Genomic DNA, 24,838 nt, shown 5'->3' with positions numbered 1-24,838 from the left:
GAATGAAATATCATGAAAATTTTGGGTTGATTTTATGTACCTCTTGGACAACTTTTAAAAGATATTTTTATCAAGTATTTTGTAAATGCTAATTTTTTTAGGACTATGATAGTTGACATATTAAACTGTATATGAACGTTTCCCTTCTCATAACAGTGCTTTTAGAAATTCCCATTGTTGCCAAGTAATATAAATATCAACTTAATATTGCAAGGTATGTGTAAAATTGGATCAGCATTCCATACACTTGCTTTGAGAAATTAAGTCTTGTGCATATGGTGATGTTTTTACTGTGCGTATTTGAATTTTTCATGCAGTTTTTCTAGAGCAATAATCAGTGGTGCTTTTGTACTTAGGGTTTATGTGATTTTAATGAAACATGGATAGATGTGGCCACCTGCTGACTATTTTGGGTTCTTTTAATGGATTAAAATAAAAGGTCTCCTTGCCTGCAAAACTACTGCCTCCTAATGTTTTCTCTAAATCTGAGGAACGCCTTACTCATATTTTCAACCGTTACAAGGAAGACTGAGTGATTTAGCAACAATTGTTTTGCATGCAGTCTGTTTGCTTTTTTGCTGATGTGTGATTTAAAAAATACCCACACAGGAGTAGCAGGCTAGGATTTTCAGTGGCCCACAACTTAAGGGACTTATAGATGCGTTCTTCAGATATACTGTCGCAGGGTGAGTAGAGTTGCTGTACTCTATCCAGATCTTGTGTCTGTAATGAGCTATCAATACAGAATGAATTGCTTGATTGATAGACGTGCAGTAACTTAAAAGTAGCTTTGATTCTCCCCCTCTCTTTTCATTAACTTGCATCGTACTCTATGGAAACCTTTCTTTCTATCTGCAGCCTCAAATTTAATATAAATAGTAATTGCTGTTCTGCTTCAGCCGAGGACAGTTGTTAATACATTGAAATAGCTGTTAAACAGCGCTATATATTTGGTACCTGGTAGAAATGGAGCAATGGAAGTTATTTTTGAGGTGATTGTGGTGATATGGTAGATTAGCTAATGATTTTTTTAGTGTGTTACGTTTCAACTCTGCAGCTCATTCTAAGCACCTTTTATAATTTTTCTCCTTCTCTTTTCTCTAGGGGCCCTGGTATTTCTATTGTTACTTCTGGGATGGGAGGGGTGAGAGAAAAGATGTTCCCTGTTCTTCAGTAGCATTGATTTGTATTGCTCAAGTGGTGGGCATTATGTGTGAGGATACCTTTTGCTTGTTCAAGTCAATAAATAAATGACTGTTGCCTGACCTAGCATTCTATTTCTTCTTTGGGAAGAAATCTCCAGTTGCCTTTTTTAATTAAAACAAAAAAGAAGCCAAGCCTCTCTAAAACTTGAAGATTGATTACCAAAACCCCTATATGCTAACTGGAATAGTAGTTAAGACCTGCATTGAGATAAGTGCCGCTGCTGCTCTTGTGAAAGGCTTGCTACAGCCAAATAAGAGGAGGCTGTTCTCTGCATCATGAACTTAGTTGAAATTTTCTTCCAAAACTAAGTCTCTGCTTTTGGTGATGGAAGGCAGAGGGCTATCGCAAAACCTGCAGCCGAATGAGAAGGAAAGGCCGTATTGTTACTCAGTGATAGTACTTGATAGTCCTGCATGGTGCTTCTAATTTGCTTTCTGATGGACCCTGCTGAAAGTCTGTTAATTTAGACACTATGGTCATGGGAGGTTTAATCGTCTGAACTTTTTCACAGAATCATCAAAGTGCTATTTCTAAGCATTTGTCAATATGGGTTTATTGTTCCTGTGAGGAGGGGTTTTGTATACTCTCATCATTTTGTGGGGATAACTGAGAGATTAGTTGCCTAATCCTGTATAGACAGTTGGAGTTCTTGAAATGACCTTTTTAACTTAGATTTAACTTAGCCATGAGCATCACAAGACACTGACATGTCTCTGGACAGGCTCATTTTAGGAGAGCTCCTCTGACTAAATGCCTAAAAGGGGGGCAGAAGTTGGGTCCTTGAACTAATCACACAATATCCTAACCTAGTAATTTTGGCACAAAATTCTTCTGTCGGGTTGACCAGATTAGGAGATTCAGCTCAGTGGCAGAGTTCTGTTAGAAGCATTTAACATCAGAAAATCCACTTGGGTGAAGTTTAATGAAATGCACTATCCTGCTGATTCACTTAACATTTCTGTTTTTTTCAGAAGTGCTTTGTAAATGTGGTGCTTTCCTGTCTTTTTCACCTATGTGTCAAGTTTTCAGAGAGGCAGGAAAATTTTCAAAGCACTGTATCAAGTTCTAGAACACATTTTTTAAAATTAGAATGGTCGCACATTCAGACATATATAGCTAGAGTCTTTGTGGGAAGCTGGTGATCCGCAGAGCACCTTCAGGAAGTAAGTATTTTAGCTTTCAAGTGGCACTTGAAAGTGCCCGGTGATGCATCTCAGCCATGAAGAAACTTGCATCATCAGTATGTAATGACTGGCTGCTTCACACCTGAATACAAGGTTTGGAGGGATCCCTGAAAGTGTCCTTTGTGGGATGTAACAGATGGGTAGTGCAAGGTACATTAAAAAAGAAAGTTAATTGGGAAGTATGGACTCTTCTTAAGTTTAAAGAAGGCAGGTACATTAGAAACAAGACTCAATGAATGATTAAAAAAAAAAAAAGTCACCCCTGAGTAGTTAAAGGTCCACCTTCCCATAGCTTTACGTAATTTCTCTGGGTTGTTACTTTCTGCTGCTTCCCTATCCTTGACTGACCTTGGGCTGATTGCATATGTCAGCACAGGGTTACACTTGGTGTTTTGTCTCTTCAAATGGCAAAGACAGCTTTTTCTGAGTGGAGGACTGCGCAGATGAGATGCGGGTGTTTAAGGGGAGTGCTACTGAAAAAATAAGCCTTATGCTAAACAGCAGCGAGAATGAAGTTGGTTTGCTACGTTTTGTTCAACCCTCAAAAGTTTAAGAACTATTGGGTCTGTTTGTAACTGCAAACCAAAAAAAAGTAGGGAGAGGGAGAAGGAATAGCAAGAAAATAAAGATCTCTTATTAAAATAAACAACATACATATGTAAGAGTTAAATTTCTAGTGGAATGGGAAAAGTAATTTTTTGTATGCTCAGTTCTGTGATTTTTCTTTAAATGTAGCCTTAGAAGGCGAAAATAAGATCACTTAAATGTTTGTTGAGACTCAGTGGGGAACATGGTTTAAAATCAAACCAGTTCTACAATCCTAAAGTGTGCATCATGATGCCAAGCCTCAACAGCCACGATTTTGATTAAATTCCTACTGAAATTATACAAAATTTATATAACCCTAAAGAGATTATGCAACTGAGAAACAAGTGGCTATTCTGTATTCTATAAAGGTAAGGTGTCATCAAATAAGAAAGGGCAAAATAATCTGAAATGTGAAGGAGTCCGTCTCTTCTGAATAAATTGCTTTTGACCTGGCTGCTTTATTGGACCTGTATTTTCACTTATGTCATCATATCTGGAATACTGCTGGGCAACTGATCGGTATCAGACTTTAAGCAACAATTTAGCCCACTATGTCAATTTGTGTTAAATAAGCCAGTAAACTTCTACATTTGAATCAAAGCACAAAAAGGATACAGTAGACTGTCTATAAACAAGTTCAGTGGCAAGAATTCTGTCATCCTCCTAGTTCAAGGTTTATTATCATAATTCTTTTCTTTGTAGGAAAACTTGGACAATACTTTCTCACTAGTTAAATTGCTGCATACATAATGGTCAGGAGAAGCACTAGAATGTTCAGTGCCAGTATTTTTTTCTAAAGGCAAGAATTTTTATTGCTGTTCTCAGTAATAAACATTTTTTGCTTTATTTAGAAACGTTGAACTTACTGTAAAGCTGTTACTTGGCTAAATCGCCTTGCCACATTGCCATGGATTGCCCACTATAACATCCAATTCTGCATTTATAATAAATCAAAATCAATTATGGCTTTCCTATAGAAAATGGACAAGATCAGAAGTAAACTATTTTGATGTATTAGTCCCTTTGTGATGAACCATAGTATTGGCAACAAAGTAGTTCATACAGAACAAGCAGAGACTATTGAGTGTTTGACTAGTACAGCAAAATACTCTTGTAAGCACCTTCAGAGTGGCTATAAATGAGTTCTGGTGCAAAATAACAGTACATTTCCAGTTTGCCTATTGATACTAATTAGTCTCATTTTTTCCCAAATCATATTTGCATACCTGCTAACATGAGGATAAAGCCACTGATGTAAATTCATGCTCAAAAAAGAAACTTGAGTGTATGAGGCCATTGTGCTTAATGTTACTATGTTTAAGTTACAATAGTATAACTTACGGGAGTAGTTTTATCACTGTTTTGATTCTCATTCAGAAACAAATTTCAGACTTGGGGCCCATAAAAACTGAATTTGTATTGGATGATTTCAGGTACTGAGCTGTCCGATATGAATCTTCTAATGATTAACAACTTAATGGAAGGCAATATAATTTAAGATGATAATACAGAGGCTGGAAGTAGGGATCTTGTCAAAGTTGTCAGTCCATCTCTGAAATTAATATAAAATGTTACTGTAGCTTCTCACAAAATGCAGATTGTAGAACAATAATCCTTAGTCCTTACCCTGGGACTAAGCTGGAAGGCCATTCTAAGCTTGCTTTAGAAGAATCACAATAAAATATCGTGAGGATCTAATTTCTTAAAGCCAAAACCCTCCTAATTTCTGATAATGTTCTGTGAGGAAAGAAGATGGAAGGTGATGATAACACCACAGGATTCATAACCATTGGAGACCAAGAAACTGATCAAAGTATGCCAGCTGCACCTAGAATAATTGAGAATAAGAAAGGAGGAGCGAGTCGGGAGAAGTTCTGTGATTCTGTTCCCAGTCATGCTTAAGATGGCTGTATGTTATTCCCAGGAGGGAGGAGTGCTGCTGCTGTGGCAGCTGGGGGGTGTCCAGGATGAGGATGGAATAAAGCTCCCTCATGGATGGGTGTGGGAGAGGTGTGTGAAGTCCCTGCAGTGAATGCAAAGCAACATTCTTCTGTGGAAGATGAGGCCAGGGGAATGGCGGAGGGGAAGAACTCTGACCCTGTAATCTGGCTGGGTGAGTGCGGAGGAAGAGATCTCGCACAACAGCAGAGAAACTGACTTTTCTAGGAATAGGTGCGAGAGAGAAACATAGCAAAATTTTTGCATGTGTAATCAAGCCTTGAGTGTCACTGGATTTATTTTTTCCCCTCAGGTCTTCTATCAACAATCCAGTTACTGAGGGTACTTTATTTTTTTTGTTCCTGCTGGGATACAGTTCTGGTAAATCTTGTAACTTTAATTTTTTTCTACTTCCTTGAGGGCATTTTTGCATTTAAATATCATTTGTGTATCAGTGCCAAATTGCCACTGGTAGGATAACTACTAGTGGTGCTAATGAACTTCAGGAGTCTTTCGGGAGGCTTTGTCTGCTTCACCTGCCAAGAGAACTAGGTATGTGAAAGTTTAAACAATAAGGTAATTCTGAGAGACAGTGTCCAGAACCTGTTTGTTTAAAGTTTACTACATCATATTACACAGATTTATAAATGTGTTACACTTGATTTGAAAGTAGTTTTTGTGAGTCTCCAGCCTAGCATGGCATTTGTGGTGAGAGGGTTCAGGGAGCTCAGACTCCTTTCCAAAGCCAGCAGGAGAGCATCCTTCATGATGTGAATGAAAGTCTACGTCAACATTACGGCTCCCCTTAAAATCAGGGTAGAAGATAAAAATTCTGATGCCCTTTTTTGACATGGAGGTGTTCATACAGGATAAGCAGTCTGGCATCAAGATGCTACTGAGAACTCCACTAGCTACATCAGTGGTGACAGATAGCAGCCTTTGAGGTGAGATGGAAGATTGCAAATTAAGATAGAGAGCCAGGAGAAGGCCTCATGAACTTAGCACCTCTGCTACTACTTTGAGACCTTTATAGAGTGGCCGTGCACCAGACGAGGGTCGCTTGGCCTCGGCAGCCAGAGGCGAGGTATGGGCCATGAATTCGCAATGTGCGCATAGTGGTAATTTGTCTAAGGGAACGATGCGATTGCTGCAGATTAACCTGATACCAAGCAGCAGAGAAAGGGCACGCTTCTAAGAGGCTGCGTAAAGATAGATTTGGTTGTACCTTTTTTGGCAGCTGGTTCTGTTAAATGACCACGGCGAGTCAGAAAGGCAATAATTATTCAAATATGGTGGATGTGGATAATGTTAATAGGAATTAATTACAAGAGACAGTAGTAGAGATGCTGTTAGGACTACGGGAAGTGTACGAAACTGATTTTAAATGTTGAGTTGCCAGCGCCAGTTACAGTGGCAGTTGATATAGTTGTAAAGGTACCCCAAAGGCCAGCAAAAAATGAAATTGTATTTCCAAGTAGCTGTCACTCTCAGTGATGAAACTGCAAGGGGGATCACTGCCACCCAAGTTTTAAGTAACTGATGTTAGGACACTTTTCTTTGGCTGTGTCAAGCCACTGTCCCATTCACACTTCTATGATCACAAGGGTGTCATAACTTGTTTTTGAAATGCTGGATCTTTTAAGTGAAAACAACGATAACACTCCTCATCTGGTGAATTCTGCAGTATTAGCACAGGGTTCACCCTTTCATGGTGGGGTGGTGTTTTAGGTCTGTAGATCCTAAAACACATGAAGTAATAGGTAGAAAGCAGCCTGCAGCACAAATACTGCATTCTTATAAAAATTCAATGACCGATTCAGTTTATCGCTAGTAACAATAGCCTTGGGTTTTTTTTTTTTTATCAACAAACATGGAAGTGGACTGACTGTCCCCTTTATTTCATGAAGCAATTAGACAATGCATTTGGTGTCGTCTATCTCTCTACACCAGTGCATCTGTCATGTTTAGCAGATTGACACCTTTTATGTTATTGTTGGACTGTGAATAAAGGGCTCTGTTATATATTACTGTTTTCAAAACTGAGTGTTCCCCCCCAATAGTCCTATTTTCACCAGATAAGAACAAGATAGCAAGATGCTTCACACCCAAATCGCATTTAAGGATTCTTTCCAGTGCTTTTCATGCGCTAACTAGCCTTCCTGTTCCTAGTAAGGTCTGAGAAAGCCTTTGATCACGTAGCATCTCCTTTGCAATATCCCTCAAGCACTTTTAAATGGATTTGTTGCAAACAACTGCAACCAGCTCTTGACTACCTCTAAGAACAGGTAGTTACCAGTTCAGAACACTGTAGATTTTGAGACATACTGTGAATCTCCCTGACAGCTGTTAATTTATGCTTACCTCCATTTAATGTTACATTGTTTTCTTTCAACTTCTCTGCAGCTTTATACTTTCTATTTTCCAGGTTTGTTTTCCACATCAACTCTTCCTTCAGCGTTCTTTAGCGTGGCCCTGAGAAGCTTTTGTGATAATTTTAAGTGTTTCAGAGTTTTCTCATTATTTGCTGGACAGAATGAAATCAAATAATTCAGAGGCTGAGCAAAAATGGACTGAGATGTATTAGGGTTTGTTACAAAGTAGCTAAGATTTATCTCAGCCTCTAGAACTTCCTAACAAAGGACATCTGTGTTGGATGTATTCCGTATTTTATATACTATACCTCACTAAAAAGACATCTGATTTTTTTTTTGAAGTAAAGCACAGTGGCAGTCTGGTTTTGTTTGTTGCAAAGGCTGTGACTATGCTAGCAAATTAGAAGGTGCCAGGGTGCAGAGCTGGAGGCTCGAAGCCCACTGCTTACAGTGTTAAGATGTCGTCAGCAGAGTCCCTGCACTTGGTCCAGGCAGCGTTCTCCCAAGCAATCCTTGGCATGGTTCATCGGTTAGCTCAGCCCCACCTGACGATGCAGATGCAGCCGTCCTGTTCGGGGGGCTTTAAAGAGTTTAATAGTACAGATACGGCCACTGGCATGAGGCAATTGGCCTCAGAAATAGAGTGGGTACTAGTACTCTTTGGTTTACTAGTATGGGTAAAATTCAAAATTGAGGAATATGGCAACAAGTACTCCTTACTTTCTGTGTACTGGAATTCAAAATGTCTGTAAATATGCCATGACCTGCCCTCCTACAGAGAGTCCTACACTATTAGAAACATCCAACAACTGAGAGGCACACACACCACTCTCCTGGAGGGAGGAGAAAAATCCAAGGATGCTAGCTGCTGAAAATTTTCAAATCAAAAATCAGGGTTGGGAGTATACGGGAACAACACATTTCAGAGTTACACTTAATCTGATGACATCTTGGACGCACCAAGAGTGGTGGACCATCAATCAAAAAGTCAATTTTACTTGAGGGGTTTTCTAATTTTACTTGAATGTTAGATTAAAAGACTCAAAGAAAGGGGACTTAAGAATTCTAATTTGGACTGTTTTCACCAGCACTTGTAGAGGACTTCAAAAGAAAAGGACGGTGACTGGAAAAAACAGCAGAGGTGCTGCTATGTTCTTGGAATTTAAGAAATGTATAGTGTTTTGGTTGCTTTTAAATGGGATTAAGTAGGTTTGGTTTTGGTGGTTTGTTTTTTTGTTTTTTTTTTAAAGAACACTTACTACTCCAAAAATAAGTTTTAAGTAATACCTTAAACAGCACCAGAGCTCAGGTCTGGGCATTGGAAATCAGCTGCCCATGTTGTTAAAATTGTCAGCAACTGCTATGCAGAGTCTGAGGAAAAGAATCATCATCATAGAATAGTTTGGGTTGGAAGGGACCTTAAAGGTCATCTAGTCCAACACCCCTGCAATGAGCAGGGACATCTTCAACCCAATCAGGTTGCTCAGAGCCTGATTCAACCTGACCTTGAATGTTTCCAGGGATGGGACATCTACCACCTCTCTGGGCAACCTGTTCCAGTGTTTCACCACCCTTGTAAAAAAAAAAAAAAAAAAATCTTCCTAATATCTAATCTAAATCGACCCTCCTTCAGCTTAAAGCCATTACCCCTTGTCCTATCACTACATGCCCTTGTAAACAGTCCCTCTCCAGCTTTCCTGTAGGCCCCTTCAGGTACTAGAAGGCTGCAGTAAGGTCTCCCCAGAGCCTTTTCTTCTCCAGGCTGAACAATCCCAACTCTCTCAGCCTGTCTTCACAGGAGAGGTGCTCCAGCCCTCTGATCATCTTCATGGCCCTCCTCTGGACTTGTTCCAACAGATCTATGTCCTTCTTATGTTGAGGGCCCCAAAGCTGGATGTAGTACTCCAGGTGGGGTCTCACAAGAACAGAATAGAGGGGCAGGTTCACCTCCCTCGATCTGCTGGTCACACTTCTTTTGATGCAGCCCAGGATTTGGTTGGCTTTCTGGGCTGTGAACACATGTTGACGGCTCATGTCCAGCTTTTCATCCACCAGTACCCCCAAGTCCTTCTCCTCAGGGCCGCTCAGTCCCTTCATCCCCCAGCCAGTATTGACACCAGGGGCTGCCTTGATCCATATGCAGGACCTTGCACTTGGCCTTGTTGAACCTTGTGAGGTTCACAGGGGCCTGCTTCTCCAGCTTGCCCAGGTCCCTCTGGATGGCATCTTGTCCCTCGGGCGTGTCAACTATACCACACAGCTTGGTGGTGGTAGCAAACTTGCTGAGGGTGCACTCGATCCCACCGTCTATGTCACTGATGAAGATACTAAACAGTACTGGTCCCAATACAGACCCCTGAGGGACACCACTTGTCACTGATCTCTCTCTGGACATTGAACCATTGACCACTACCTTCCAGCTGTGACCAGCCAACCAAGTCCTCATCCATTGAACAGTACACACATCAAATCCATACCTCTACAATTTAGACACAAGGATGTTGTGGAGGACTGTGTCAAAGGTCTTATAGAAGTCCAGATAGATGACATCTGTAGCTCTTCCCTTGTCCACTGATGTAGTCACTCCATCATAGAAGGCCACTAGGTTGGTCAGGCAGGACTTGTCCTTGGTGAAGCCATGCTGGCTGTCTTGAATCACCTCCCTGTCCTCCATGTGTCTTAGCACAGTTTCTAGGAGGATCTGTTCCATGCTCTTCCCAGGTACAGAGGTGAGGCTGACAAGTCAGTAGTTCCCAGGGTCCTCCTTTCTACCCTTTTAAAAATGGGTGCAATGTTTCCCCTTTTCCAGTCATGGGGGACTTTACCTGACTGCCATGGCTTTTCAAGTGTCATGGAGAGTGGCTTGGCAAGTACTTCAGCCAATTCCCTCAGGTTTCTGGGATACATCTCATCAGGTCCCATAGACTTATGTATGTTCAGGTTCCTCAGCTAGTTACTAACCAGAAGCTCCATCTGAATATGAGGAAAAACTTCTTCACTTTGAGGGTGACAGAACACTGGAACAGGTTGCCCATAGAGGTTGTGGAGTCTCCTTCTCTGGAGATATTCAAAACCCACCTGGACGCGATCCTGTGCAACCTGCTCTGGGTGATCCTGCTTTAGCAAGGGGGGTTGGACTAGATAATCTCCAGAGGTCCCTTCCAACTCCTGCCATTCTGTGATTCTTTTACAGTGGGAGGGACTTTGGTCCCCCAGTCTTGCAGTCCATCCACTCGAGAGGTGTGGGAAGAGAGATTGCCAGTGAAGACGGAGGCAAAAAACTTGTTGAGTACCTCAGCCTTCTCATCTGTTGTACCTGCTAATGTTTGAGAACCTACTGTAATCTTTAACTCTCAGTAACCAGAAACATCTCAATACCAGAAGTTCAGGAGGAACCTCTGTGATTTTAAGTTACTAACTCTGAACTCTGGCATAAATCAATCCTTCCTTAACTTGGGCATTTACCTGAAGGATGGAAAGCTTTCTTATAGCACAGATGACTTACCCCGGCCTTCTGCTGGTTCATCTGCTTTCTCACTTTCTCTCCACACTCCTTGTTCATCCCTTAAAAACAGCAAAATCAAAACTAGAAAAACCTTACAACTAGCAGGCACTGCAGGAAATATTTTTGGTAATTTATTAGACAACTCTCTTTTCTGTTTGTACAAAATAAAATTTCCAGAAGTCTCTGAAACTTAACTATGTCTTGAAATTTAAGCTTTAATTTGAGAAATAAAGATTAAGTTCTGATGAAATTATGATTAACAGGATACATGTGATCTTTTCTTTTAAAAGTCAACATATTATTTTCAATGTTATCTAGATTTCATGTGGGTAATTCCTTTTGCAGCTCAACAGAACACCCCCCACCCCACCCCCCCCCGTTCTTCTCAGACTCTGTGGTTTTTATGAATTGTATTAGGCTACATGGGAGAAATGACATTTTCTATTTTTATTTCTCAAATTGTGGGAATTCGGTATTTTACTTTATTGCTCAGATCTAGAAGAAAGTAAACTCTAAAAAACTCAGCTTTCATTTGTATCAGATAAAACATGTTTCTTACGAATAAAAATACCTTACATGCAAACAGAAGGAACCTTGGTGTTTTTAGATAAGGATTTTGGAGGGTCTCAACGCCTCAAATGCTGACATGCAGGTTTGGCATCACTTAGGATTCAAACTGTAGTTGTATTTAGGTGGAAAGGTCAATGAATCCTATACAGCCATTTCTCTTTTAAAGCACTTTCAAACATAAATACAAAAAACCTGATACATGGACTAAATAAATGTAGCTTCATTGTAACTCGAATAACCAACTCCAAAATTAGAACTATGTTAAAAATAAATACCTGTGTATTTCTTTAAATGCTCAGCCTAGTCTTTGTAAGACATTGTGTTTCTTTACATTAGTTGATTAAGTTTTAGTGTTATTCAGTGCTTTACTTATAAGGGCCTGCCGAGAGGCAATTAGTGGTAGTCAAACTTGATGCTGAAACATCAAGTTCAATTCCTTTTTTTATTTGATCTTGGAAGTCTGAGCTTTAATAAAATGCACACGTGCAGAAACTAGCAGTGTACTAATGCTCCAGAGCTGGCTGCAAGAATACCATCAGTGATGAGCTGACCCAAAGCTGGGTGAGAACATGTCTAACAGTCTATTAAATAATCTTTACATTATTTTACCATTCAAAATGTAGATACTTATTCTCCAGCAACAAAAGCTTGTGGGTGTCTAAAGGACTTCTGTGTGTGCCCAAAGCTGCCTGTTGTGACTAGCTCACGATCCACAAATCTGCTTGTCTCGCTTGCACACCCCATTCACAGAGCATTTCCAGAGCACGCTTACCAAACTAGGTCCCAACCAAAGTGTCAGTTGTGCCTTTCATCCAACAACTCTGTAGTTTTCATCCGCTCTGGTGTGCAGGGGGATTCAACTTCAGTTCAAATTCTTCCACAGGGAAGACAAAACAGCATTTTGTACCTCCGAAGAGAATGAGCTAGCCACCTGGGCAAGTATGCTTGAAAGAGGGTTCTTCTTAGCCTCTGTTAAATAACCTGCTCCGCTTTGCATATGAAAACTACACATTAGTTGAACTAGAGTGAGCAAAATCTTTTAATCATAGAATCACAGCATCATTTTGGTTGAAACAGATCTTTAAGACCATCAAGTCCAACCGTTTACCCAGCACTGCCTAGTCCAACCACTAAACCATGTCCCTAAGCACCACGTCTACACATCTTTTAAATACCTCCAGGGATGGTGACACAACCAAGCTTGTGGTGGGTCCTCACCCGGGAAAATGGAGGCACATGTGCCAATCTCCATCATACATTAGTACCCGGTTAAAAACAAGGAAGCAGACAAAAAACTTAACCAGCATCACGTACAAGGGTCATTTATGGTCTAATCACACTTCCTGTCTCGGGTACTCTAAAACCTGTAAAATCAAGAGATTGATTCAATGATTTTAAATCAGTGGTGACCTCACACAATGTATATCTCAATTAGTACACCATGCCTACCTGGCACACCAAAACTCTTCTACAGTTTATCTGGGCAAACTGAAAAATATAAAATAATCTTTTTGAGGCACTAAGTAGATGCTATAGAGGAATACAAAATATTGAGAAATCTGGATCAGCAGCCCAGCATTTTCTCAGAAGACTGAACAATAAACGGCGATCAGGATCTCAGTGATGTGTATTTCATGGATGACTGACGTATCACATATGTTACACAAAGTAGGCACTGTCAGCCAAATGGTTCAATGCTAACAGCACTAAAATCTTTACTGTAAGTGCAAATATTGGTACTACTCGCACTACATCATTACTATTTTGGGGACAGCAGATATTTCAACTGCATAGAAATAAAAATACTTCACAGCTCTAAAAGAAATCAAACAACACTAGAAGGAAACACTCAGGAAAAACTAAGGATTGTCTTAAAGCTAGCAAATAGCAAGGCTGTGTTGGATCAGACTAATGATCTTTTTAATTATATATGTGTACTGTCACTGGATGTTCTTACCTACTGAAGTGTCAGTTCTGAAGACTGCTAAAATCCTTGCTTTAGCATTTTCTGAGACAAAAGTAAAGCCAGGATGGCTATGTTTTCCAATGGGGAAAAACATAATTTTTAATTTGGAATCTTTCAACTAATTCAGTTCTTGAACTATGTCCTAGAGTTTACAGAAGGTCCTCCTCTATCTTCTCTGAAACAGAGAAATTTTGCATGCTATTCTTAAAAATTATCTCCTCCAAATATTTTCTTCCATTTCCTTGGTCTTTAATCCTATTCCTAGAGTATTTTTTCTTGATCCTAACTAACTATTTTCCTCATATATCTCTGAACTCTAATTTTTTGCAGATAAGGTGAAAGATTCAGCACAGTATTCCAACAGATATGTCATTGTTTTGTTTCACTGGTTTCATATTAAGAGTTCTAGAAAAAAATTACCATAATTACCATATTCTCAATGTTGAATATGTAATAAATAAAATGGTCTTTTAAAAAGATTTACTACTTACTATTGAACACAACTTTTTTCCTTGGTTTAGGAGCCCATAAGAGGCATGACTGACTCATATTATTTCTTCATTTTGAATGTAACATCATGAAATTTTACTTACATTGTTCTGCTCATCTCTTTTCTGGGTAGATGTCTGATAGTTCTTATGGCCTCCTCTAGTTTTATCTAAAGTGCACAATGAGTATCTGCAAACACTGAAATATTTTTCCTTCGGCCTTTCCTGTAATTACATATTAACAAGTATCATCAGATTATATAGTCTGATAACAGTATGATGGAATCTCTCAAGTTATTACATAGAGGTGAATCTGTAATAGTCCACTGTATTAACTTCAGGGAAATTCCAAGTCTATTCCAAAGCTACTGATAACCAGCCCCATTCTGAAGAGTCAGACAAATAACCCCGCAACTGTATTTTAAAAAGTTGCACTTCTGACAGGCTACTACTGTAATTGAAAAAAATCACATCCAAACCGCTAATCACAAACAGCCCTCAAACTTGGTTAAAGAGAAATCTAGATTTTCATTTAGAGAAAGATAAATATTCACTGAAAATGTGTATTCATAAACTTTATAATTTATCAATATAAATAAAATTTTTCACTTAGACTTGAAATGTCTTCTTAGACTTAGAACTCTAATATGAAACCAGTGAAACAAATCAATTATAGATCTTATTTTGTAAAGCTTCTGCTAAAAAAAATTGCCTTAGCATATTGGAATACCTTAGTAGAAAGTCTAGTAACAGCAAAAGTTTTCAGAAGCTTTCTAGAAGTACTAATCTAACAAAATAATTGTCAATATACAAAACAACATAGCAAACATTCTTTTTTTCTGCTCCTATATTCATTATGGAGTAGTTCTCTAAAATACAGTCTGTATATTAATTTTTGAAAGCGCCACTTAAAAACCCCCACATAATCCTTAGAATTCTCAGAAAACTTTGGAGACATCAAATGGATGTGAAACTGAACATGGCAAATATCCAAGATTCTCTGTGAAGAAAAGCCCAATAATAAACAATTAAGTACAGCAGTTTAATCATTTTCTCAAAATCCTCTGGATAATTAGGGAATGTATTCAGCATAGAAAGTTGTACTGTCAAACTGAACCAGTAAGTTTCATCGCAGGTCTTTTGCAAAATACAGGAACACAAATTAAATTGCTTTAAAACAAAACAAAAAACCCCAAATGACACCCCACCATAAACCAGAATTCCTTTATTCAGAGGAATTACATAGGTCTAATTCTTAGTTTGTCTTTATAAGGGAAGTTTTTTTGTATTCAAAGATCTAATAGTGAAACTGAAAGAACGTCATGGCTGGAGCAATTCTTATTTATTTGGGTAACAACAGACTAAAGAGGTTTTTAGGGTCATTGGATGAATTTCAACCAGACTCATTTGCTGCTCAGAATATAAATGGCACATAGATCTAGTTTCAGAAGCTTGATAGTAGATTCACAGTTTATTATTTATTTTTACACAAAAAGGAATGATGTTTTCGTAAGTTACTTGATTTTGCTTTACTCTTCTAGCTGCACATGAGAAGAACACCTAGAAACATGCTTGTCAGAGGTTAATCTATTTGTGTACTTTTATAAAATGTTAATTTGTCAATGCTGCTGGTGGTTTGGTAATACACATACTCGATTCAGTGCTACTTTTCACCAAAAGGGAGAAGCAAAATAAAGGCAAAATGGGTGTGTAAAGGTAAAGAATGGAAGCATACAGTTCACAATTTAATATCTGATATGGGCAGAATACACAGCAGCTAAGCACTCTGTAAGGAACTCCATAGTTGAAAGTTCAGGTAGATTACCGATGCAGGGCGCAGAAAGGATATATTCTTGGCAGGAAGCGAAAACAAGTGAACATTTAAAAGAATTTTGATGTTAAACTACTTAGTTAAATTGTAAGTTATTGCTTAAAAATGCAGAAGGAATTTACTTGTATTTTGGCACATTTGGTTCTTTCTGCAGATATTTAATATACACAATAATAATAAAAAATGTTGATTGGCCTCATAAGTACCATCACTCACTTCTTGCCCTTGTAAGATTAATGGCTGGTTTGAAGAGTAAGAATCAACAGTCACAAAAAGGCAAGCAACTTGTGGTGATAATTCTTATTTGAGGTGGACACCCCCCAAAAAAAAAAAAACCAACCAAACCCCACAAAAACCAACCAACCAACCCTGAGGAAAGCTTAGTCAATGCTTTATGTTGCTCTCAACTGACCTCCCCCCAGCCAATATCATGCTTCAAATATTTAGCTACATTGTTCATCTGGACAATTTACAAACCCTAAATACTTTCCTTTGTCTATAAAGAAAAGAGCAAATTTCACAAGGAACAGAAAGGATTTTCATGTCAAGAACTGCCACCATTAAGTTTCAAGTAATGCACTTTCTGGTTGGAAGCTTTTAAACCATACTGATAATTCATATAAACAGTTATGCGGGCAAAAATACCAGTTAAAAAAAACCCCAACCAAAACTATCAAGATACAGAAAAAACAAGAAGAAACCAAAGATACTACATTCTTATCTCTCCAAAGTAACCAGTAATTCAAGAGAATTCTAACATAACTGTATTGGGATACTTACAGTGCTTATAGCACTTTTTGGGGAAAGGGAGGGAAAAAAATAAAAAAGAAAAAAAGAAAAACCCACCACCCAAAACCCTTGGTATCGGTCCATAACTAAGTTTTACGTATCAACTTTAGTAACAGTAAAATCTAATAAACTTTATTCTTGCTTTTTTGTAAAATTATTTTAGCGAACATGTGTGAATATTCACATTTCAAAGTCACAAAATAAAATAACAGGACACAACATTTGCATAAAAAATATGTAAAGCTATCAGATGTTAAAACAATCAAATTACTAGATCAAAATAATCTGAGATTTTCTTTTTAACTCTAACAATTGTTATAGCTGAAAAAGGAAAATAATTCCATTACTACTATTTTTTTTAATGCAAACCTTTCAGAGTAGAAATATCTCATAAAAAATGTTAAGTCTCATTGACAAAGCAGAACTGAGGTACTTTTACTTAAGGATAATGCAAGGTGACAAGATCATACGAAAGAAAAGGAATTATTTGAAAGGAAACCAATAAAGAGTAGAATTTTTCTCCACTTGTGTACATAACAAAAACATCCTCAATTTAACCACAACATGGAAAAAAGCCTTTTAAAATATATCTGAAAAATTAATAGAATATTTGTTAGCGCTGCAGGAATTCTTAAAACTCATTCTAACATGCATCACCAAACAATAATAATCCTGCATCTTCTCTTGTGGCCAGTGTAACTTCCATGTTAAGCCACAAATAAACAAAAAACCCCACCAGATTTCATCTGTAAAAAGAAGTAAAATGTATGTTTGTAAACGCTGTTTATTAAATATTATTTGTAGCACTGCTGTGCTCGGGCCTAAGCCAGGGACTGGGATTCCATTTTGCTTGGTGCTCTACAAAAATTAAATAAAAGACACTTATTCTACTGTCAAAACACCAGGAACATTTTGATTCTGTGGGCTGTATTTTAAACTGCATCAGGAAAAGTTACAAGTTGCCAAAAGAACAGGGAAGTTCAATATATTCAGGATAGTTTTCCTCTACTTTTGGACTCTTTTAACTGTTAATATTTCTCTGTTCCTTGGTTTATAGTTTTAGTGATGTCATACGTAGGTACATTTTTCTTTTATGTAAACATCAAGGGAAATTAAAATGTTAATCACAGTATTCATGTAGCCCTTTGTTGTGAGAACCACCTATGAGAGATATTACAATAGATATTTTACATCGCTAAGAAAAGACTCAAGTCACGTTATTTTTAAAATCTTTATTAGATGGTAAATATTATTTCATTGCCATTTCAATTATTTGAAGTGTGGATTTAAAATAAAGCTGAAACACAGAGTGGTTATTGTTACAAGAACTGGGAAAAGGGAGACACTGGTACATTTTTAAATATATAAAGTGAGTGTAGCTACAGATAAAGTGATCAAATCTAGTATGCACGATTTTACTTCTTCTTAAAAAAAATCTATACTACAAAATACATTTACCCTGATGATTACAGACCACATGCTAGATTATTTTAAAGATTTTTAGGACATTTGATAATTGTATGTCAAAATGCATGGCAACTAGGCATCTGCTACATAAACCTAATTCTTATCACTTTTTATAACATGGCTTTATGGAAATATGTGACATTTTAGCCCCCATTCTCTAACCTTTCACAGTTATGTTTGTGCAATAAAGCAGAAGGGTGGCTGCAGCAAGCTTTCTCACTGTGCCAAGCACAAAGCTCAAGCAGTAAGGCTCGTGCATGGAGCTCACGGGCCTTGGAAACATACGTATAAAAATGCTCAGCTCAGCCTTCCCTCAGTTGCACAGAAATATGGTTTAAATTGAATTTTGTTCAAAGTTATATAGTTGAGAGAGCTTCAGGGTCTTTACCTGAATACCTATAATATTCTTTGTCTAGTTTCTGTATCATTTCAAACATACATTTGGCTTTGCTTCACAAGTTACATTAGTTAATAATTGGGGCAAAATAAATATTAAAAAATGACATCTTTCCCTGTTTATATCGATCTCTGCTAAATTCATTCTTATTGTCCACAAACATGTTTGTTCTTGCAAGGCCTCAACTCGACCTGAAAAAAGCACAGATGCATTGCAAACCATAAAGACGAGTAACTACGCTCCTTTAAACCCCTTCCTCATCAGATACAGATTTTTCAAAAAGGTAATTATTAGTGGACGTTTGCTTTGTTATTATTTTCTTTCCCTTTTTGACTGTAAACAGCAAATAAACAGTTGCAGCACAAATCAGAACGTTTATTTGGTATCGTCAAGCTAGCAAAGCATGAAATAAATAAATGATATAATCGCTAATCAGGCTCCGTACAATATTGCAGCCTTTCAGGAACCTTCGGTACGTTATTGATCCGCTAGTGAATTACCTCCAGTTCAGCCATAGGTTGCAGGCATCGCCATCCCTCGCTTGTCCTCGCGTTGACAACACTCCTCTTGCCATCGCTCCTAGAAGCCAGAAGATTCGTCAGTCCTGCGTGTCTGATTTGGTTGGCGGCAAGAACAATGAATAAAATCGTTATTAGCTGTTTAGGTGGTTTTGTTGTGGGATTTTTTTTTTTAAAGTTCTCAAACCGAGCACCCTGCAAGCCCTTCACCCTCCGCCCCTGTGGCGACGGCCAGAAGCAGGCACCCAGACCCAAGAAGAGCAGCCGTGCCAAACAACGAAGAAAATCGCGTTTCTGATTGTTTGGGGCTTGTTGGGGTTCCCCGACCCCCAAGCCCAAGGCACGAACCCGGCCTCGGGCACAATGTTGCAAGAATAAGAAACAACAACGCGTGACACCGGCACTTACGCGCAAATGCCAAACCCGCAGCGCCCAGAGGCCCCTGACGGGCTCTGAGGGAGCCCGGGGCCGCCGAAGCCCCGCGCCCGGGAGGGACCTGGCTACGGGGGATGGGGGAAGCCGCAGAGAACGAAGGGGGAGGTGGTGGGGAGGGCCAGGCTTCCTCAGCCCGCCTCCCCAACGGGGCCGCGCTCCCCGGGGGCATTTTGGCTTCGCTCGCTTCCCATTTCTGCGACACTGAAACTCGGTAACTTCCAGCCTCCCCGCCGCTGCCGCCGCGAATAGCCGCTGCCCCGCCGCGGCCCCTCCTCCCCGTGCGTCGTATCCCTCCGCGCTCCGGCCGCCCGCACCTCGCAGAGAAAGCGCCTTTCAGCCGCCAGCCCGTCGCCTTCCCGCCCACCCCGCCTCTGCCGCTCCGACATCTTCTGCCTCAGCCCGCCCGTCCGCTAATAAACACGTAGTGCTCGCCCTCGCCCCTTCTCCCTTCAGCCGGGCAGCGCCGGGGGCCGCCGCGGCGGCGGCGGGGCGGGAGAGGGGGGCAGGAGAACCGAGCTCCCCCCTTCTCCGCCTGGCCGCCCCCGCCGCCGGGCGCCGGGGACTGAGGAGCGCGCGGGGGGGGGGGGGTGGGGAGAGACGACGCGGCGCGAGGGGCCGGGAGGGCTGAGGAGGGGGGCGCGGAGGAGGAGGAGGGGACTCTTTCTCCGGGCGGAGGGATCGCGCTCGTTCGAGCTGGCTGGCGGCGGCGGCGGCGGCGTTAGCGGCGGCGTTGGCGGCGGGTTGCTGTGAGTTGTTGTTTCCTCCTCCTGCCCGTGGGTTGAATGGTGGAGCCGAGACTCTTCCTGGTGAACGAACAGTGACAGCTACCGGGCGGGCGGACGCGTTTCGCTGGGCCCCGACGCTGCCGCGGGAGCGCGGCCCGAGTCCTCCCCCCCCCCCCCCCCGGCCCCCCCCCCCCCCCCCCGGTTTTCGCCTCGCCATGTCCGGGGACGGCGGCAGCAGGCACACGGCGGAGCTGCGAGCGGGTGAGTGCCGGGGGAGCCGCCGTGCGGGGCGGCGGGAACCGAGCGGGAGTCAAGAGAGGGGCGGCAGGGAGGGGGAAGAAAGAAAAGCCCGCGGGGAAGGGGCGAGCTCCAGCCCTCACCGCCTCTCCTTTCCCCTCAGAGCTCTACTTCCTCATCGCTCGCTTTTTGGAGGACGGACCCTGCCAGCAAGCGGCTCAGGTAGGGGATGGATGGATGGCGCCGCCGGGCCTGGCGGGGAGGGGGCGGCCGGGCAGGGCGGCGGATCGGACGGCGCGCTCGCAGCCTCGTCCTCTTTCTCCCTTTTTTCTCTTTTGAAAACCGGCCCTCTTTTCTTATACCCCCCCTTTTGTTGTTGCCGCAGGTCCTGATCCGAGAAGTGGCGGAGAAAGAGGTAAGCGGCGCCGCGCACCCGGCGCTCGCCCCGCCTGCAGCCTCCCTCCCCCTTCCCTCGCTCTCTCCCGCTTCCCCCGCCCCATCCCGGGCACTGCTGGGGGGATTCTCAGGGGAGGGGGACGCTCACGGGGTGTCCTCTCTTCCCTCCCCTAGCTGCTGCCCAAGCGTACGGACTGGACGGGCAAGGAGCATCCTCGGAGCTACGAGAACCTGGTAAGAGGAGCGGCCGGGGCCGACCGCGGTGCGGCGGGCAAAGTTTTTTTTTTTTTTCCCCTCACTCTCCCTGAGCAGCCCAATAAAAAAATTGAATTTCCCGCAAAAAAAAAACCCTTTTAAAAAAAAAAAAACTTTGGAGAAATTTTTTTTTTTTTTTTTTAAAACGCCTCGGCCCCCTCCTTCTCACCCTCTCGGCCCCGAGGGGAGACGCGGGGCGCTAGAGCGGGGCCGCCCGAGCGGGGCCGGCGGCGCGGGGTAAATAACAACAAGCGCCCTAATGCGAGAGCCCCGGCCTCGCCGGGCTGGAAATAGAGGTACGTCATGGACGTGGTGCGGGCAGGCGGGAGCAGCGCGGGGCGGGGCCAGCGCGGGCGGGCGGGCGGGCAGGCAGGCAGGCAGGCAGCAGCAGGCGGCTGCCGGAGCCGGCCGGGCCGCCAGCGGGCGGGGGCGCTCTCAGCCGCGCCGCCCGCGCGCACACACAATGGCACAGCGGCGCACGGGCCCCCGGCGGCTCCCTCCGCCGGACCGGCCGCGAGGCAGCGGGAGATCGGGTCCCAGGTTGCTGTGCTGATGCGGTTTTATCATCGCTGTTCCGTTAATTTGGGTCGGGATCTACATCGGGGGTGGGTCGGTTTGAGTTGTCCTTTCTAGTTAGATGTGTGCCCGCGTATGCTGGTTAGGTGCATCGTATGGCTTTGCGTTTATTTATATACAGTGTATCTGGTGTGTAGGAATAACAGGACACGCCAGGTTCATGTCACACATTTGACTTATGTGGTATTTTTGTTTTGTCCTTTTTTTTCCCCTTTTCTAATCTTCCAGTGTATGCTTTTCGTATCGGGTGTAGATCAGTGATTAAAAAAAAAAAGTATTACTTGGAGTGGTGTAGTTCTTGCTAACAGAGAGGTGCCTGGATATTTTTTTTCTAATATGTTGTGAACTATAGTAGTTGGGAAAACAGCAATTAAGATGTCTGAATTGTGTCTGTTAGCAACTTGTTGCTAGTATTGTTTTCATTACAGGTGCACTGTTGTATAATTTAGTCTCTGAATTTCTGAATGGGATTTCAGAGGAAGACTGAGCCCTGCTTGTAATGTTCATCAAAGCAAGATTTCCCTTCAGGCTTTCTGGTTGGTTATAGTAGTTCTGAACTCCAGTACTTCTGAGACTTTGATATGTAGAAGACTTTTGAGCTCACACAAAAAAAGACAGAACAGTTCCCACCTGTAATGTGTCTGATAAAAACTGTCGGCATATATGTTATTTTAGTTATGTTGCAAATGTTACAGTATGAATCGTAGGTATTTATTGTAGTTGGAACAGCCTTGCTTACTGCACTGGTTTTCTCTGGAGCAAGAGGTGGCTTGGCCCAGGCATTTTTAATGCATGTGGTGTGGAAGAATTGATAGCAGTTGACTTGTTGAAAACATATTTGTACGTATCAATACTTTTCAATTTTCCTGAAATCAAAGATCATATAGAAATTCAACTGGGAATTTCAAAGTGCTGATACTTTTGCATAATTTATTATGCTGTTCTTATTTATTTGTAAGACCATAAGACCATATTATGCATTTCAAACAATGGTTGGAAGTTGCTTGGTAAAACTTACCATGAATCTTTCTCTTTTATCTTATAAATTACAAAGAATTGGAGGTGTGGTCTTAATGTAGAATGGATTTGGGTTTCTTCTATGTAGTCAGAATATAAAAGGATGTGAGGAAAGAAAAAGTGAGGAAAGAGACATTTTAAAGGTTGGAAGAAGAAGACTCGATGAGAAATAAGTTCATTCAGATCCTTCTTTCCAAGAATGCAGGTAAATGTTTCTTGGAATGCAGGTAAATATTAATTTAGTCAGAATAGGTATGTAATGATGTAAGATGTTCTTCCTCAAAATTTGGACTTGATCCTGGGTACGTATATTTGGAGATGTGATGCTGACTAGGTCCTTCCTCTGTTCCTAACAAAGTTTTCTTAGACTTCTTGATAAACGTTTGTACGCCCTTTTCCACCTTGTCCCTACCAAGATGTTGGAAGAAGGGGGGGAAAGAAATTGGTTACTTTGTTCTTGATGCTTCTCTCCATCCTGTCTGCCTTCTCTTGCTTCAGTTGTCAAAGATGTGTGAACTTTGTATTACTTGCCATATTAGGCTTGTGGAAGCTGGTGTGGAAGTGTATTTCCAGCCTGACGGTTACATTTCATGCAAAAGAAGTGTTTTTCACGATGTCTTGTTTCATTAAACAAAAATTCATCTCAAACCAAGAAATCTTTAGCCTTTAAGTTAGAGGCTGATGATGAGCTAACCTTCTGTTTCTTCATTTTTTTTCATTTAAAAAAAATTTCCAGCTTTAAGATGCTGACTTCTTTCTGAAGAAGGCATGTTTTGTCATGTTTTGGTACCACTTCTCAGACTTGAATGCCTTGAGCTTTCATTAAACTTCATAGAAGGGGCTGAAGGGAGAAAAGATAAAAAATAAAAATACCAGTAGATGTAGTGTTAGATGTGTGGCTTTTACTGTAGAAGGGAATAAAGGCTCTGTATAACAGGGGATGGAATTTAATCCCAGGCTTATATTTTGTTGTTTGCAAAATAATGCCTTTTATTATATATCTGTTAAGTGGATATCTTTTCAAGAGATGATGATGTTCCTGGTTTTATCCTCATTTTCAAAACATTTATTTAGGAATTCGTATTAGAGTTAACTTTTCTGTTACTAGACTTAAATTTATAGCCTTAGGTATTTTATTTCTGTAACTTAATTTGTGCAAATAATGTTGAATCGATGCAATTTTCATCTTGTAAATTACTTTCATTTTTCTATTTGGTCAGTGAAAGTAAATGTTTCATTTTCGTATAAGCTAACACCATGCTGTGCAAGCCTGTAATGCTACAGGAAAATACACGAGTTCAGAAATGCCACTTTACTATGTTTTATATTATTAAGGGATTTTTCTTGAATTCTAATATTTCTGTATTTCATTTTTCTACAGTCACCATTTGTGGTATAAACCACTTGAATCTTGGTTTGAGTGTGTAGTCTCTTACTTCAGAGTGCCAGTCTCATTTTTATATCATCAGTATTAAGATTTCTATTTGTACTGTAACCAAAGACTTCCTGAGTGTCGAGTCCCTGGTAGGCCGCTTCTGACCTAGGTGTACCAAGGATGGTGGGACTCTTCAGTAACAGATCTCAGGATGCTTTGTATTGTCTTGCATTAGTTGTGAAAATTTACTGATGGTAAGCCAGCTATTTTTCACTTCTTTTTGAAAGAGGATCTCTCATGATGGGGGACAGAAATTGAGGACTTGTAAGAGTTAAGAGCTCAATTTAGCAGAGCAAGGCAGCCTTGTGAATTGTTTATAGATTGTGGTTAAAGATATTGTTTAAGTGTTATGTAGTTAGGCTTTAAAACACTTTTGTTAGGGCCTTGACACATGAACAAACTACAGTGCATCATTTGACTCCAGGGTAATTGGTTTTTTTCATGTTGCAATTTCACTATGGGTGTAGCTGCTGTAATTGTATGCCGTGGATGAAAGCTTTGCATTTCTGCTGCATCCTTTGTGTAGGCACGAGAGCTCATCCAAATATGCAGTCAGTCAGATAAGGGAGATGAACCATTTGAAAAAACGAACGGTACAAAAATAATTTTCATGACAGTTCAGTTCTCCTTTTGTGTTCAGCCACATGGGTCCTACCACTACCATGAGGGAGAGGATAGGAGCGTGTGTGGAGGGCTTGGGGAACGTGTTGGGGTTGCTCCTTTTGGGAGCAAACTGGGCTTCAACTGGATGAAGCCAACTGTTAAAATTCACTGCAACAAGTTAGAGCTACTGTAGAGAATGGTTGGGCTTTTGTTGTTTGTTTGTGAGGGGGTGGGATTTGAGTGTTGGTTTTTGTTGGTTTTTCGTTTGTTTTTGTTTTTTAAGTCTTCTAGGATACAAGCATCATAGTGTATATGATCAGAACCGTTGTGTGGATTTTCT

At 41.0% G+C, this 24,838-nt stretch overlaps 1 protein-coding gene across 2 annotated transcripts in view; it reads left to right on the top strand.

Annotated features, from left to right (window-relative positions):
* Positions 1 to 19,569: 19,569 nt before the first annotated feature.
* The window catches only part of PHIP (pleckstrin homology domain interacting protein), a 121,552-nt gene continuing 116,283 nt past the window's right edge, over positions 19,570 to 24,838 (top strand). For both annotated transcript variants that reach the window (XM_054819393.1, XM_054819392.1), the window contains exons 1-4: positions 19,570 to 20,240; positions 20,380 to 20,438; positions 20,602 to 20,631; positions 20,787 to 20,846. In XM_054819393.1, the coding sequence (XP_054675368.1) occupies positions 20,195 to 20,240; positions 20,380 to 20,438; positions 20,602 to 20,631; positions 20,787 to 20,846 (195 nt within the window). In that variant the 5' untranslated portion in view covers positions 19,570 to 20,194. The remainder of the gene's footprint in view (positions 20,241 to 20,379; positions 20,439 to 20,601; positions 20,632 to 20,786; positions 20,847 to 24,838) is intronic.

This window comes from Grus americana, chromosome 3, assembly GCF_028858705.1.
Source record: "Grus americana isolate bGruAme1 chromosome 3, bGruAme1.mat, whole genome shotgun sequence".
In the NCBI taxonomy this organism is placed as follows: Eukaryota; Metazoa; Chordata; class Aves; order Gruiformes; family Gruidae; genus Grus; species Grus americana.
The sequence above is the reverse complement of the archived record's forward strand: the minus strand, read 5'-3'. Positions and strand labels throughout refer to the sequence as shown.